Source organism: Labeo rohita, chromosome 2 (assembly GCF_022985175.1).
Source record: "Labeo rohita strain BAU-BD-2019 chromosome 2, IGBB_LRoh.1.0, whole genome shotgun sequence".
Lineage (NCBI taxonomy): Eukaryota > Metazoa > Chordata > Actinopteri > Cypriniformes > Cyprinidae > Labeo > Labeo rohita.
In genome coordinates this window covers 13,081,644-13,094,260 of record NC_066870.1, presented here as the reverse complement: position 1 = coordinate 13,094,260, position 12,617 = coordinate 13,081,644, and the positions used below count along the sequence as shown (strand labels likewise).

At 37.4% G+C, this 12,617-nt stretch overlaps 1 protein-coding gene across 2 annotated transcripts in view; it reads left to right on the top strand.

Moving 5' to 3' along the window:
* xrn1 (5'-3' exoribonuclease 1) overlaps nucleotides 1-12,617 on the top strand; it is a 31,476-nt gene extending 18,859 nt beyond the window's left edge. Inside the window, exons 31-42 of one of the 2 annotated variants that reach the window (XM_051135535.1) lie at nucleotides 1,908-2,103; nucleotides 3,711-3,803; nucleotides 3,889-3,981; nucleotides 4,397-4,480; nucleotides 5,954-6,031; nucleotides 7,317-7,448; nucleotides 7,531-7,666; nucleotides 7,779-7,945; nucleotides 8,258-8,371; nucleotides 8,564-8,663; nucleotides 8,758-8,915; nucleotides 11,276-12,617. In XM_051135535.1, coding sequence (XP_050991492.1) covers nucleotides 1,908-2,103; nucleotides 3,711-3,803; nucleotides 3,889-3,981; nucleotides 4,397-4,480; nucleotides 5,954-6,031; nucleotides 7,317-7,448; nucleotides 7,531-7,666; nucleotides 7,779-7,945; nucleotides 8,258-8,371; nucleotides 8,564-8,663; nucleotides 8,758-8,915; nucleotides 11,276-11,572 — 1,648 coding nt within the window. In that variant the 3' untranslated portion in view covers nucleotides 11,573-12,617. Of the gene's footprint in view, nucleotides 1-1,907; nucleotides 2,104-3,707; nucleotides 3,804-3,888; nucleotides 3,982-4,396; nucleotides 4,481-5,953; nucleotides 6,032-7,316; nucleotides 7,449-7,530; nucleotides 7,667-7,778; nucleotides 7,946-8,257; nucleotides 8,372-8,563; nucleotides 8,664-8,757; nucleotides 8,916-11,275 lie in introns of both variants that reach the window. The other variant, XM_051135526.1, reaches the window with a different exon arrangement.

Sequence of the window (12,617 nt, the reverse complement as noted above, 5' to 3'; positions counted from 1 at the left end):
CGGATGCCCATTTTCCACAAGTTGATGTGATTCTTTAGGGTCTTAATGAAAAGTCTATAATATACTTTGGTTAAAAATTCTCCGTGGTAGTGTAAAACAACAACAAGGTAAAAACCTTGCCAAAATCAGCTCTGCAAAAATCATCCTGTTTTGGTCGGGGTTGCTTTAAATGTTAATGAGCTCTGCTTGCCCCGCCCCTCTCTTCTCTCTGTGGAGTGACCAGCCTGTTTACTTTAGCCGCATTTAGCCACTAAACTTGCTAACTAGCACGTTATTAGGAAAGGCGATCGCAAAGATTCATTAAAAAAAAAAAAAACCCTTATACTCCCTTCTGCTGTAAGTGAAGCTGGATCACAAATGATTCGCGCGAACACAGGCGGATCGGGTGTGACGCCACACCATCTATAAAAATTAGCGTGTTAACACAGACAATTAATTTTTCTAGTTTAATGGCGTTCGTTAAAAATATTTAACGTCATTAACGCAGGGGCGGGGCTAGAGTTGGACATCCCACTCATAAATGCAGCTTCTGTCTTTTTTTTTTTTTTTTTTTTTTTTTTTTTTTTCTTGACAAGAAGTGTTTATTTAGTCGCAGAATGTCTTTACGACCACATCAATTGGCAAAGATTTCAGACACACTTCACCCTCACTTCAGCACCAGGCGCTAGTCAGAAGACTATGGGAAAGATATAGGTGACAAGGGAGCTTCAGCAGAACAACAGTGAAGGCCATGTTGTTAGGCCATGTGTCAGTAAAAACTTATGTACCTGTCCTGTCAGACATTATACTGTGCTCAAAGCACGGGCATTCAATTGCACACACAAATGTGGTGGTGGTACGCTGTCGCCTGTATCATTTCATACTAAAGAGCAGATCAAACAATGAGTGTGCATGTCAGATCCGCGTCACGTTCAGCAGCGGCAGCTCTTAAAGTAGAAATCTATTGATCTGGGTCAGTGCCGCCACATTAAAAAATATGTATCATGGTTTCCATAAAATTATTGTTCAGCACCAGTCTTGGGGAAAGTTACTTTCAAAAGTAATGCATTACAATATTGAGTTACTTCCTAAAAAGTAACTAATTGCATTACTTAGTTACTTTTTATGGAAAGTATGGGTTACGTTACTTTTGCATTATTTTTTAGTGTGAGATGAATAAATGCATGTTCAGGGTTGGGCTTGCTTGTATGTTTTTAATATAAAAATAAGTTATGTTTTTGGATTATGTAAAAGTCCTTTCAAACCAAAAGTGAAATGAATAAGCCTCAGGCTGAAGGAAATGTAAATACTGTTGTTGACACATTTAATTATTGCAGGTTTGCCTCATATTCTGAGTTTGCATTTGACTGTTTTTATTAATTTTGAGGAATACTAAATTTGTTTAGTGTGAGATGAATAAATGCATGTTCACATTTAGTCTAGAACTACAGTAACATCATGTTTACACAGCACATGCAGCGCCTCTGCACTTACTTCTGATTTTTCTCAACATGGGGTCAGGAGAGCTGTCAATCAATACATGGGAATACAAAGTAACTGCCGTTACTTATTTGAAAAAATAACTCAAATTTTTTCTTCTAAATTAAAAAAGTAATGCATTACATTACTAGTTACTTGAAAAAATAATCTGATTACAAATTACAATAATCTGAACTCAAGTTACTTGTAATGCGCTACCCCCAACACTGTTGACCACAACTGTTTACAACACTGATAATGATAATAAATCTTTCTTCAGTGGCATATCATCATGTTAGAATGATTTCTGAAGGATCATGCACAACATTAATGTTTTTTTTTTTACATTATTTTTGATCAAATATGAAAATAGTCGTCTTTTAAAACCGTTAAAAAGTCTTACCAACACCAAACACACATTGTTCTAAATGCATTTGTTCTGTGTTCAGGTGCTCTCCTGGGCGCGGCTATCGACTGCCCCCCAGTGCCTTAATCAACCTGAGCCACGGCAGCAGAAAGGAGCAGGGCTCTCACAAACTCACTGCCATCGTCAAACCCCAGCCGTCATCCTCATCCCATGTCACACACAAGAACCAGCTGGGCGGCCTTAATCACTCACCACGCTCACCATTTATACCTACGCAGGTAATGGGCACACATTCATCCCTCATAACCAGACCCTCAATGACTCTGCTGACACCCCGCTAGCATATGGGTCATAAAAGTTCCTCTTTTATGCTTCTTGCGCTAGAATCCAATTTCTCGGAGGTAGAGAATTTGGACTTTTGCACAGGACTGTGATGATATAACTCGTTTAGGACTCTGTACTTTTCAGATGATTCATATGAATAGATTTGCAATGATATAAGGCCAGAATTACTTTCAGATTGATGGTTTTTTTTTTTTTTTTTTCTTTGGAACTTTCACATTTTCTGCTATTTTTTTACTTTGTTATTTTTTTGTTTTGTTTGTTTAATGATTTTAGATTTTGTCAGGAAATAAGGAAATTCAGGAAATGATATGAACCAGATTTGCATGAGCACTAGAGGTCGACCGATATTGGGTTTTGCAGATACCGATAACTAGTTCGGACCACACTGGCTGATACCAATTAATCAACCAATAGTTTTTAAAATGGATACTGAATGGAAAATAAATAGTGCTCTTCTATTTAAAAAAAAAACAAAAAACAAAAGTAGCCTGCTGAACCATACTTTGTAAATGAATAAAAAAAATAATATTAATTATATATTTATCTTTACAGTTAGTTCATTGTTCATTAATGTTAACAAAAGCAACTAATTTTTTTTAAATAGATCAGTAAATGCTGAAATTAACACACTCTAACAAGGAACAATACTTATATTCTACAGCTTTTATCAATCTTAATGTTACAAATGGACTCATACTGTAAAGTGTTACCATTACATCAACCATCAAGCTGAAGATGGCCATCTTTAAATATCTACACAAAGGCCACAGTATTGAAACTGCATACATATGGATATTGTGTGCTGATTTAACTGCTTCTATTCTAGAACATTTGTGGTTATCTAATCAAAATGTAAAAATATGTTAGTCATACAACGGTAAAAAGTGCAGCGCTGTGTCTAGAAGAACTCGCAGCTATCTGGTCGACTTTATTTTGATCACCAAATGGGCAAAAGTGTACTGCTGTCCTTTCTCCACTAATGCAGCATCTAGTCAACAAATTCATCACTTAGTAATGACACGAAAACATGCACTACAGTGTACTGTACACACCTTTTCGTTGTCAGCGTTTAAATCCGCCTTGGAAGTGTCCCGCTCTGTGCAGCGTGCAGTGTCACATGTCTAAACAAATGGCGTGTGCTGTCAGTGATTTCTGCCACTAGAGGACGCTCTCCTGCTGTATAACAAAGACTTTAGGGATTTTGCTGTATAATGACAACCTTCTCAGCCGCTCCAGCAAAGGACCCAACCTGGAAAAAAATATTGGTATGAATGTTTGCCAATAACCGATAGTTCCGCTATCAGTGCCGATTAATCGACAAAACCGATACATTGGTCAACCTCTAATGAGCACCACAACTTTAAAGTTACTACTTGTGTGCCAAGATTGTTAGGTCTTAATATTAAGGTGTAATTATATTAAAGTCTAATTAAGTAGGAATCTGTGAAGTGCCAACACGTTCCTCTTTAATAATGCAAAGGGAAGTTTGTTGTTCCATGTGAAGATAGACTGACGGTGTTGAATTTCCTCTTGACAGCAGCAGAATGGCCGACAGAGTTTTAATCTCAGGGCTGACACTCAGGGCAACAGAAACTCGCCTCACAAAGCCCTCAACCAGAAAAACCAACACAAGGTATGAATTGTGTGAGGTTAATAGGCCATACTGCTCTGGGGATTGTCTGTGATCCATTATAACACTTTTCTTTGTGCTCCTCTAGGGCTCAAGTAATGAGAAAGAGTTCAGTAATGTATGGCAGTCTCTTCAGAGTTCAGGAATGCCCCAGAAACCTCCAGCTCACTGGCAAAATAATGTAAGTACTCTCTCTTACTCTGTGTGCTTGCGATCAGTGTCATCAACTAAAATTAAAAATATTGAAAAACAATTTTTAATTAAAATAAAATAGAACATAAAAAGAAAAGCTTATTTTATTTCAGGTCCAAAAGGAAAAATTTTGAATTTTTGTTTAAAGTTGAAGTACTAAAATGAGTAAAATATATATTTTAAAAAATATTAAAATAAAATAAAATATATAAAAAAAAAACTAAATAGACATTAAAAAAGAAAAAAAAAACTAAATTACTAACACTTTCAAATTAGAATAAAAATGTAAAGATAAAAACTAATTCAATATATTAATAAATACTAAGATAGTATTATAATGGTACTAAAATAGCACTGTTTGTTATATATAGTATATGACATTTGCCTGATGTTATTTTTGACAGGCTGGGAAAAGCAGTGGACCGATGCCACATCAGCACCAGCTGGAGGGACAAAGTAGCCAAGGCAACGACCCATCCAACAAATTTGTATGTTTTCATATTTCATACACCACCGCACTGTGTAATTCAGACCATCATTTGAACACTGTCAATAGTAATACAGTATAATGACCTTTTACATTTCCCATTTATACAGTAGCTTATATTATAATGTCATTTTTTTTAAAATTAGCTTTCAGTTTTATATGTTATACTAAATGCTTAAAAGGTTTATATGATGTTGCTAAAAAGAATATTATTTGGTGTATTTGGTGTAATGCAATATGTTTATGCAGTTTGAGGTTTAAAAAACACATTATTTTACACAATACTATTGTGTCTACTACTATCAACGGCTTGCCATGCATTAAAGGATTTTAAATGCTTTTTGCAGAGGCTTCGTGCTGGGCGATTCTTTTCCCCCCGTGTCCTGCATTTAAAATTCTTTAATGCACGGCAAATGAAAAATTGATTATCCCTTACACTGTACACTGTATCCCTTACAAAAAAAACAAAAAAAAACACACAATTTGTTGAGTCAACTTAAAATAGGTTGTTACCCTTCTGCCTTAAAATTTTTAAGTTCATTCAACTCAAATAAGTTTAGTTAACTTAAAATGTTAAGTTGTACTAAGTGACAGTGTAGATATTTGAGTTGACTAAACAAAGAATTTGGTTTGTTAAACTTAAAAGCTGGGCTGGTTACCCAGCTGCCTTAAACTTTTAAGTTGAATCAACTCAAATATCTAAGTTGTCACTTAGTACAACTTAACATTTTAAGTTGACAAAACTTTTTTGAGTTGACTGAACCTAACATTTCAAGGCAGCCAGGAAACAAATTATTTTAAGTTGATTCAACAAATTGCTTTTTACAGTATGTGTTGCATCGCCTAACAAGCCCTACTCTACACTGCTCAAAACTCGCGATTGGATAGCCAGTAGCAAATTCTTTAAACATGAAAACGTACTTACGGGCTGTAAGTCAGAAGCACCAGACTGTACTTGCAAAGTTGGAATTGCCCCACTTTATAGTGTGCACAGCAGCATTGTAGGCTATTCTCCCAGGTTCAGGAAACAGTCCTCCTTAAAATGTGCTGTATGCACTCGAATATTTGCATTGTACTGTTCTGGAACATTTGTAAATATAACTTAACCACTGATTTCTAGTTGTATACTCATTTGGAAGGCCAAATGAGCAAAACAAAGCGTTTCCACGACATGGCGGCGGCTGCTACAATACTACAGTGAGAATAAAAGTTACCCCTTCTTTCTTTGCGTATACATTAGGGTGGTGTTATGCAAATCTTCCCACACCATGACGTAGATTTATGGGGGCGTGTTTGAATAAGCCGTTTTAGGAGGGCATGGCTAAGTCATAACTTTTATAAAGAATATCTCTTTGGGTTTCATACTTTAATCTTTGCAACTTTACAGGTCTTATTTTTGCACAAACAGCTTGTAACACTCCAAAAACAAAGGAAAGCTTATGACTGCTTTAATAAGTGTTTACTGATTTTGCAGGCCTTAGGTGGCAACATTAGACTTCTGAAGAGAAATGAGGATGTGAACATGGCTTTCGTACAAGGGCCTTCAAATAAGGTTTGTGGTTTGTGTGTGGAATGTTAAAGGGATGGTTTAGCCAAAAATGAAAATTGTCCTACTCATGTCAAATGTACTCTTACTCATGTCATTTCAAATCTGTATGAATGTCTTTTTTCTGTGAAATGAAAAATTTGATAATTTGAAAAAATGTCTGATGGTTGTTTGAAAGTCATTGGGGTCCAATGTTGTTTGGACTCCAATGTTCTTATCTACTTTTGTGGTCTGCAGAACAAAATCATATAGGTTTGGAATGACATGAAACTGAATAAATGAAATTCTGAAAATTCTGTCATCATTTCTCACCCTCAAGTTTTTCCAAACCTGTATGATTTACTACTTCTGCCAAACACAAAAGTTTTTTGAAGAATGTGGGTAATTGTTTGGTTTCCCATATTCTTCAAAATAATCTTTTGTGTTTAACAGAAAAAAAACTTCCACATATTTGAAACAACTTGAGGGTGTGGGAATGCTGAGAATATTTTTCAGTTTTGCCTGAACTACTTGGTTGAAAACATATTAGCATCTTGAATATCAACCAGTGTTTTGGAAAGATAAAAGCTACAAATAAACCTGAATAAACGCCAGGACAACCATTATCCGTTCTTGGCTTCCCATTCAACTCGTGTCTAAATAAAACCAACTACGTGACTATGCGGATTACTGCAAGTCAAGGGGTAGATTGATATGCAGGTGCCAAATATATAAATGTCTAAAATAAACATTCCACTTTTTACTATTGCTCATGAGTCATGTGGCAATTATCATTATATAAGTATAAATCATTACCTAAAATGTGACCCTGGAACACAAAACCAGTCATAAGTGGCACGGGTATGTTTGTAGCAATAGCCAAAAATGCGTTGTATTTTTTTCTTTTATGCCAAAAATCATAGGATATTAAATAAAGATTGTGTTCCATGAAGATATTTTGTAAATTTTCTACCGTAAATATATCAAATGTAATTTTGATTAGTAATATGCATTGCTAAAAACTTCATTTGGACAACTTTAAAGGCAATTTTTCTCAAGATTTAATTTTTTTTTTTTTTTGCACCCTCAGATTCCAGATTTTCAAATAGTTGTGTGTCGGCCAAATATTGTCCTTTCCTAACAAACCATACATCAATGGAAAGCTCATTTATTCAGCTTGTATAAATATCAATTTTGGAAAATTTACACTAATGACTGGTTTTGTGGTCCAGGGTCACAATTAAGAACTGCTAGATTTTTGTCTATAGTTAGTATAATATTTGTTTCACATTCAGTATTTATTTATTCACAGACATCTACAGAATTTGAAGAGCTTATTGCCAATCTGAAGATCTCAAAGGATCCTGAACCTGCCCAGAATCATCCACCTACAGAGCCCAAGAACCAATCAGGAGAGCCTCTCTCCCCACAGTCCTTTGCCATGGTGTGTAACCAATGTATCTCATATCCACAGCACAAAAGAGGGAAAAATATGGTTATTATTATTATTTTTTTTCTTTGAGCAGAAGGGAACTCTGGTATTGAAAGAAATGTTGAAGATTGACAGCTCTGGACCAAGTTCCTCTACCCCTGAATGCACTGGTGGCCAGGATTCAGCAAACCCCAATGCCCAGAGCAAGAGACGCTCCAGCAAAAAACTAGGTAATGGAGTGTGTCCAATCAGAACCAGTTTTGTAAGAATTCAGGCTGTGGAACTTTACTTTGTTAGCTATATGTGCACAGCGAATAATTATCAGTGTTCTCTGTCCCTCAGCTGCTCGGATAAATACTCCTCAGACTGATGTGCCATCAGCAGCTCCTCTTCCTCCTCCTCTGACTGGTCAACCACCTCTCATGCCCAGCATGGCCACTGAACTCGGGCGGGTATGCATGGGGCTTGGGATGGGACCTCCAGAGTTCGCCTTTCTCCGCAACAGACAGGTTGGTCCATCTCACAAACTCCACCTGAGCACTGTGGATTTCAGTAGACGGTAAATACACAGGGACTTATGAAATGCCCACAACTGAACTTCAGCAAATGAGGTTAAACCAAAATAACTTTTGATAAACATTTGCATATTGCCAGTGCATCAGTTCCTACATTTTTGGGATTACGTTTTTGATAAATGATAAATGATTGATTTTGATAAATGAATACTGAAAGTTCATGCAAAGATTTCAATCTCAAATTTCTATGTAGTTCAGTGAATGAGACCTAATGTTTTCGCATTTGCTCTTTTTCTTGTTCTGTAGAGTCTGACAGTGTGTCAGGTGAAGTTGTCTAATGGCCTTCTGGTTCACGGTCCTCAGTGTCAGTCTGAAACTGAAGCTAAAGAGAAAGCTGCTCTCTTTGCCCTTCAACGATTAGTAAGTCTCATTGCAGAAATTATCAGTTTGTATTAACTAAAAAAAAAATGAATTCAATATACGGTAATACTACATGACTTTTCTAATGATTCAAATGAATTATGTGCTTTAATAGAATATAGTAGAGTCTGCGTTAATATTAGTACGTTAAGTCCCTGTTCACTGCTGAATTAAATCATTTTGTCTTTGCAGAACTCGTTGGGTTCATTCCCACTGCCTCCTCCCATATTCCCCGGCGTCCAGCAGATGAGGCCTCTTGCGCCTCATCCCTCCATGTTTGGTCAGCCACCAGGTCTGAGTCATATTGTCTATTCTCTGTTAAATCCAGTTCTTCTAATGCAGATGTTCTTTACATTTACACTTGATCTGATGTTTTATTTACACAGGTGGTCTTCTGATGCCCCCACAAGGCTATGGACCTCTTCACTGGGGGATGCAGTTTCCCCACCAGGGCCAGCCATTCTATGGAGGAACTTTCCCTGGAGCACGGGCCCATGTGCCATCAACAGCCAGCGGATCCCACAACCAGTTTGTTCCCCTCCAGGTGAGAACTTCTTAATTATGTTGTCAAAAATATTGTTTTTTTTTTAATATACATATCAATTCTAAATATTTGAAACTGTCTCAGTACTATTTTTCTGTAGTATCGATACACTACAGTGTTGCCAAGTCTGCACTTTACCAGCAGAATTGAGCTTCTATGACACTGTCGCCACGGGTTGTTTTTCATGTCCACGGGTTGAAGTGACTCCAATAATGTGATATTTGGCACCTGGAATGTGAATTTTACCAGGGGGAACAGCGCCAAAAAATGTGTATTTTTACCCCTAGGAATGCAATTTTTACCAGGGGACCCCCTTGGAGCACGATAGTTTTGGGCCAGTTTGAGTAGCAATTGGGCAGGTATTATTGTGAAAACCTGGCAACTCTGACTACAATACATTGTAACACCGAGTTGAAATATTCAACAGCCCTGATAGAATAACTGTGTGGTGCTAATAATGCAGAGGAGACGAGAAAATGGCGTATTTTCTCTGAGTTTAGTAAAATGCCTCACACGTCGTCACACTCGTCCACATACATGGGGATCGAGCGAAGAAAAATGTACACAAGCATGCATCCAACTCAGGTCACAAACAGAAAGGAAATATATAAAAAAGAGAGCCAGATGTCGGTAGAGCAGGTGATCTCTTCAATTTTCCTGAAGGTACAGACACGTTATGCACATGGGCAGTTGTCAGACTGCCACAAAACTACCGTAAATGCTCTAGTGGCCATTACAACATCATATATCATTAACCGTGAGAACACTTTATAGTACAGTTAGTAAAAGTAATATAATACCAGGACAGAAGATTAGGTTGTTGATGTTTGGCTGCCATTCTCGATATGTCTGCATGGCATATGTGAACACGCTGATGACGTATCCTGTCTGTGCGAACAGGGTGAACAGAGGTATACAAATACATATTTGACAGGGAGGTAGGAAAGCCAATCAAAACGCTCAACTTAACTTAAAGGAGAACTCCTCTTCCAGAATAGCAATTTAAAAATTATTTACTCACCCCCTTGCCATCCAAGATGTTCATGTCTTTCTGTCTTCAGTTGTAAAGAAGTTATGGTTTTGAGGAAAGCATTTCAGGATTTTTCTCCATATACTGGACTTCCTTGGTGCCCCGATTTTGAACTTCCAAAATGCAGTTTAAATGCAGCTTCAAAGGGCTCTAAACGATCCCAGCTGAGGAAGAAGGGTCTTATTTGTAAAACGATCTGTCATTTTTTTCGAAAAAAAAAAATAGTATACTTTTTAAGCACAAAAGCTAGTGTATCACAGGCTCTGGGATGCGCGTCTATGATGCTACGAATAAGTAATGGTCGTTCTTGAACGATTCTTTCATTTTGAATGAATCTTCAATGTGACTCGGGAAGAACGAGTCGTCTCGGGGAGTGATTCATTCAGTCGCACATGCACAACATCCTATTAGGTTCTGTACTGGAATTAGTTCACCTGTTTCAAGTCTTCGGGTTTTTCGAGTCATTCGTTCATCTTATGGGGCTGTCACGTGATGAACGAACGACTCAAACCCAAAAACTTGTCAGATAAGAAGTGAGGTGAGCTAATCGTAGACTAAAGACCCAGGTAAAAAATGAATTAGTCTTTTCTGTTTCTTATAGTATATATTATAGTTTTGTCTTGTTTGTAGTGTGATTAACGTTTGTGTAAGCAGTAGATGTGTTAGGGAAGTAACACGTAACATTTTAATTACATTTTGCTAAAGTGAACAGAATGACTCAAAAAGATTCGAGTACGTAGCGTCATGAGCACGCATCCCAGAGCCTGTGCTAGATGAGCTTTTGTGCTTAAAAAGTATAAAAAATTTAATTTTCCAAAAAAAATGACAGATCGTTTCGCAAGCTGCATTTAAACTACATTTTGAAAGTTCAAAATCGGGGCACCAGTGAAGTTCATTGTATGGAGAAAAATCCTGAAATGTTTTCCTCAAAAACCATAATTTCTTCACGACTGAAGACAGGAAGACATGAACATCTTGGATGACAAGGGGGTGAGTAAATTATTTGTGAATTGTTGTTCTGGAAGTGGACTTCTCCTTTAATGATAGCTATCATGAAGAGACTTTCAACCAGCATAACAAAAAATGTTTTTAAAGACAATCACCTATTGCATGTTTAAAAATGTTTTAAAAACTATACTTTTTTGGTCTGGAAGACCTATCGTGTCATATCGCCATGTGACGACAATGATATCAAGACCGTTTTGCTGTCGCGATACCACGATATTGATAATATCGTTACATCACTAAATAGTGTCATAGACACACTTGTTTGTTATTGACTATTGTTTTATCCTGATGTATCAGCTATAACATGCCATTGTGTCTTTAGGTGACCAAGAAGCGAGTTTCAGGCAGAACCAAAAACCAAGAGGCAAAGCAAGTGTCAGGCAACTCGGCCTATGCTAGTCAAACCCCAGGCAGTGGACCGGCTGCTTCTGCCCCAGTGCCCGCATCAGCCCCCAAGACCCCCCCGCCCATCAGCACCCATGAGCCTGCAGATAATCTCACCCCCACCACACCCAAAACACCCAGGCAGAACGCCAATCCTCACACGCCCGGTTCATCCTCCAAGCGGAAACACCGGAAACTGGCAGTTAACTTCGAAGCTGCCAAAGTGACGGACTGAAATCACTTTCCTGCACTGTCCATCTCTCTCTTTGGGGAAAAGGCGACATTTCATAGCAAGAAACAAGATGCAGTTGTCCGTCTTCATGATTCGATCATGCTTGGTGAGACAAATGTGTTTGTCAGTGGCACGGAATTAGTTTTGTATTCGTTTTAGTTGGCATGTTTTGAGTGGAGGTAGTGGTGAAGAAAACATTTTTATTGGCATTGATTATTGCACCAAAATGATCATAGAATCATGAAATGGGTTTTACATTTACCTCAGCATTTTCCTTTCTTTTTCTTTTTGACCCAATATCAGATCTTTACGCTTTTATCATGTTCACTGGTTACTTTGTGATGCTGGATTTTAATATTCAAAGTGCAATAATTAGTTTTGTAGACAGAACGTTATGCACAAGGATAAGTAATACGATGTGGCACAAGCTGCTGCAACATCTGTCCTCGCATTTCACTTTTGCAGTCCAGCATGGAAGGATAGAGATAGTGTTATCTTACGGTGTTACTCAAAGCAGTAAAGCTGACAGACTGAACCTTTGGATCTAGTTTCAGAGGTTCAAATGCTCAAAGATTTGATGGAAGCAGTCTATGGAATGTTTCATAGACCTAAAGCAGGTGTTAAAACCAGCTCATTATATTCACCCAGCCAGGAAGCACACTGATTTAAGCAAATGTAATCTCTGTGGATTATTGTATGTGTGTCTGTGTGTGTATGTGTGCGTGTGTATATAAGACTAAACATGGTCGGGCAGGGGATGCAAACTTAAACACGATAATAAGATGCCTTTCTAATAAGATGTTGCTCGAATTGTGAACTTTTCAAATTGGTTTTATTTTTGTATTAGCCTACCTTTATTTCCAGGGGAGATGTTTAAGTTCTGTGATTTTAAAATGAATTTTGTGTATTTAGATCGATGGATTTTATATGCACCATTTTACAAATGGATAAATAACAATTGTTAATATTTCTATGCTGGCACCCTTTTTGTTTTCATCTTCTCTGCGCATTTGTATCCTGCCGGATCTCTTTTGTCCAAGTTTTAAAA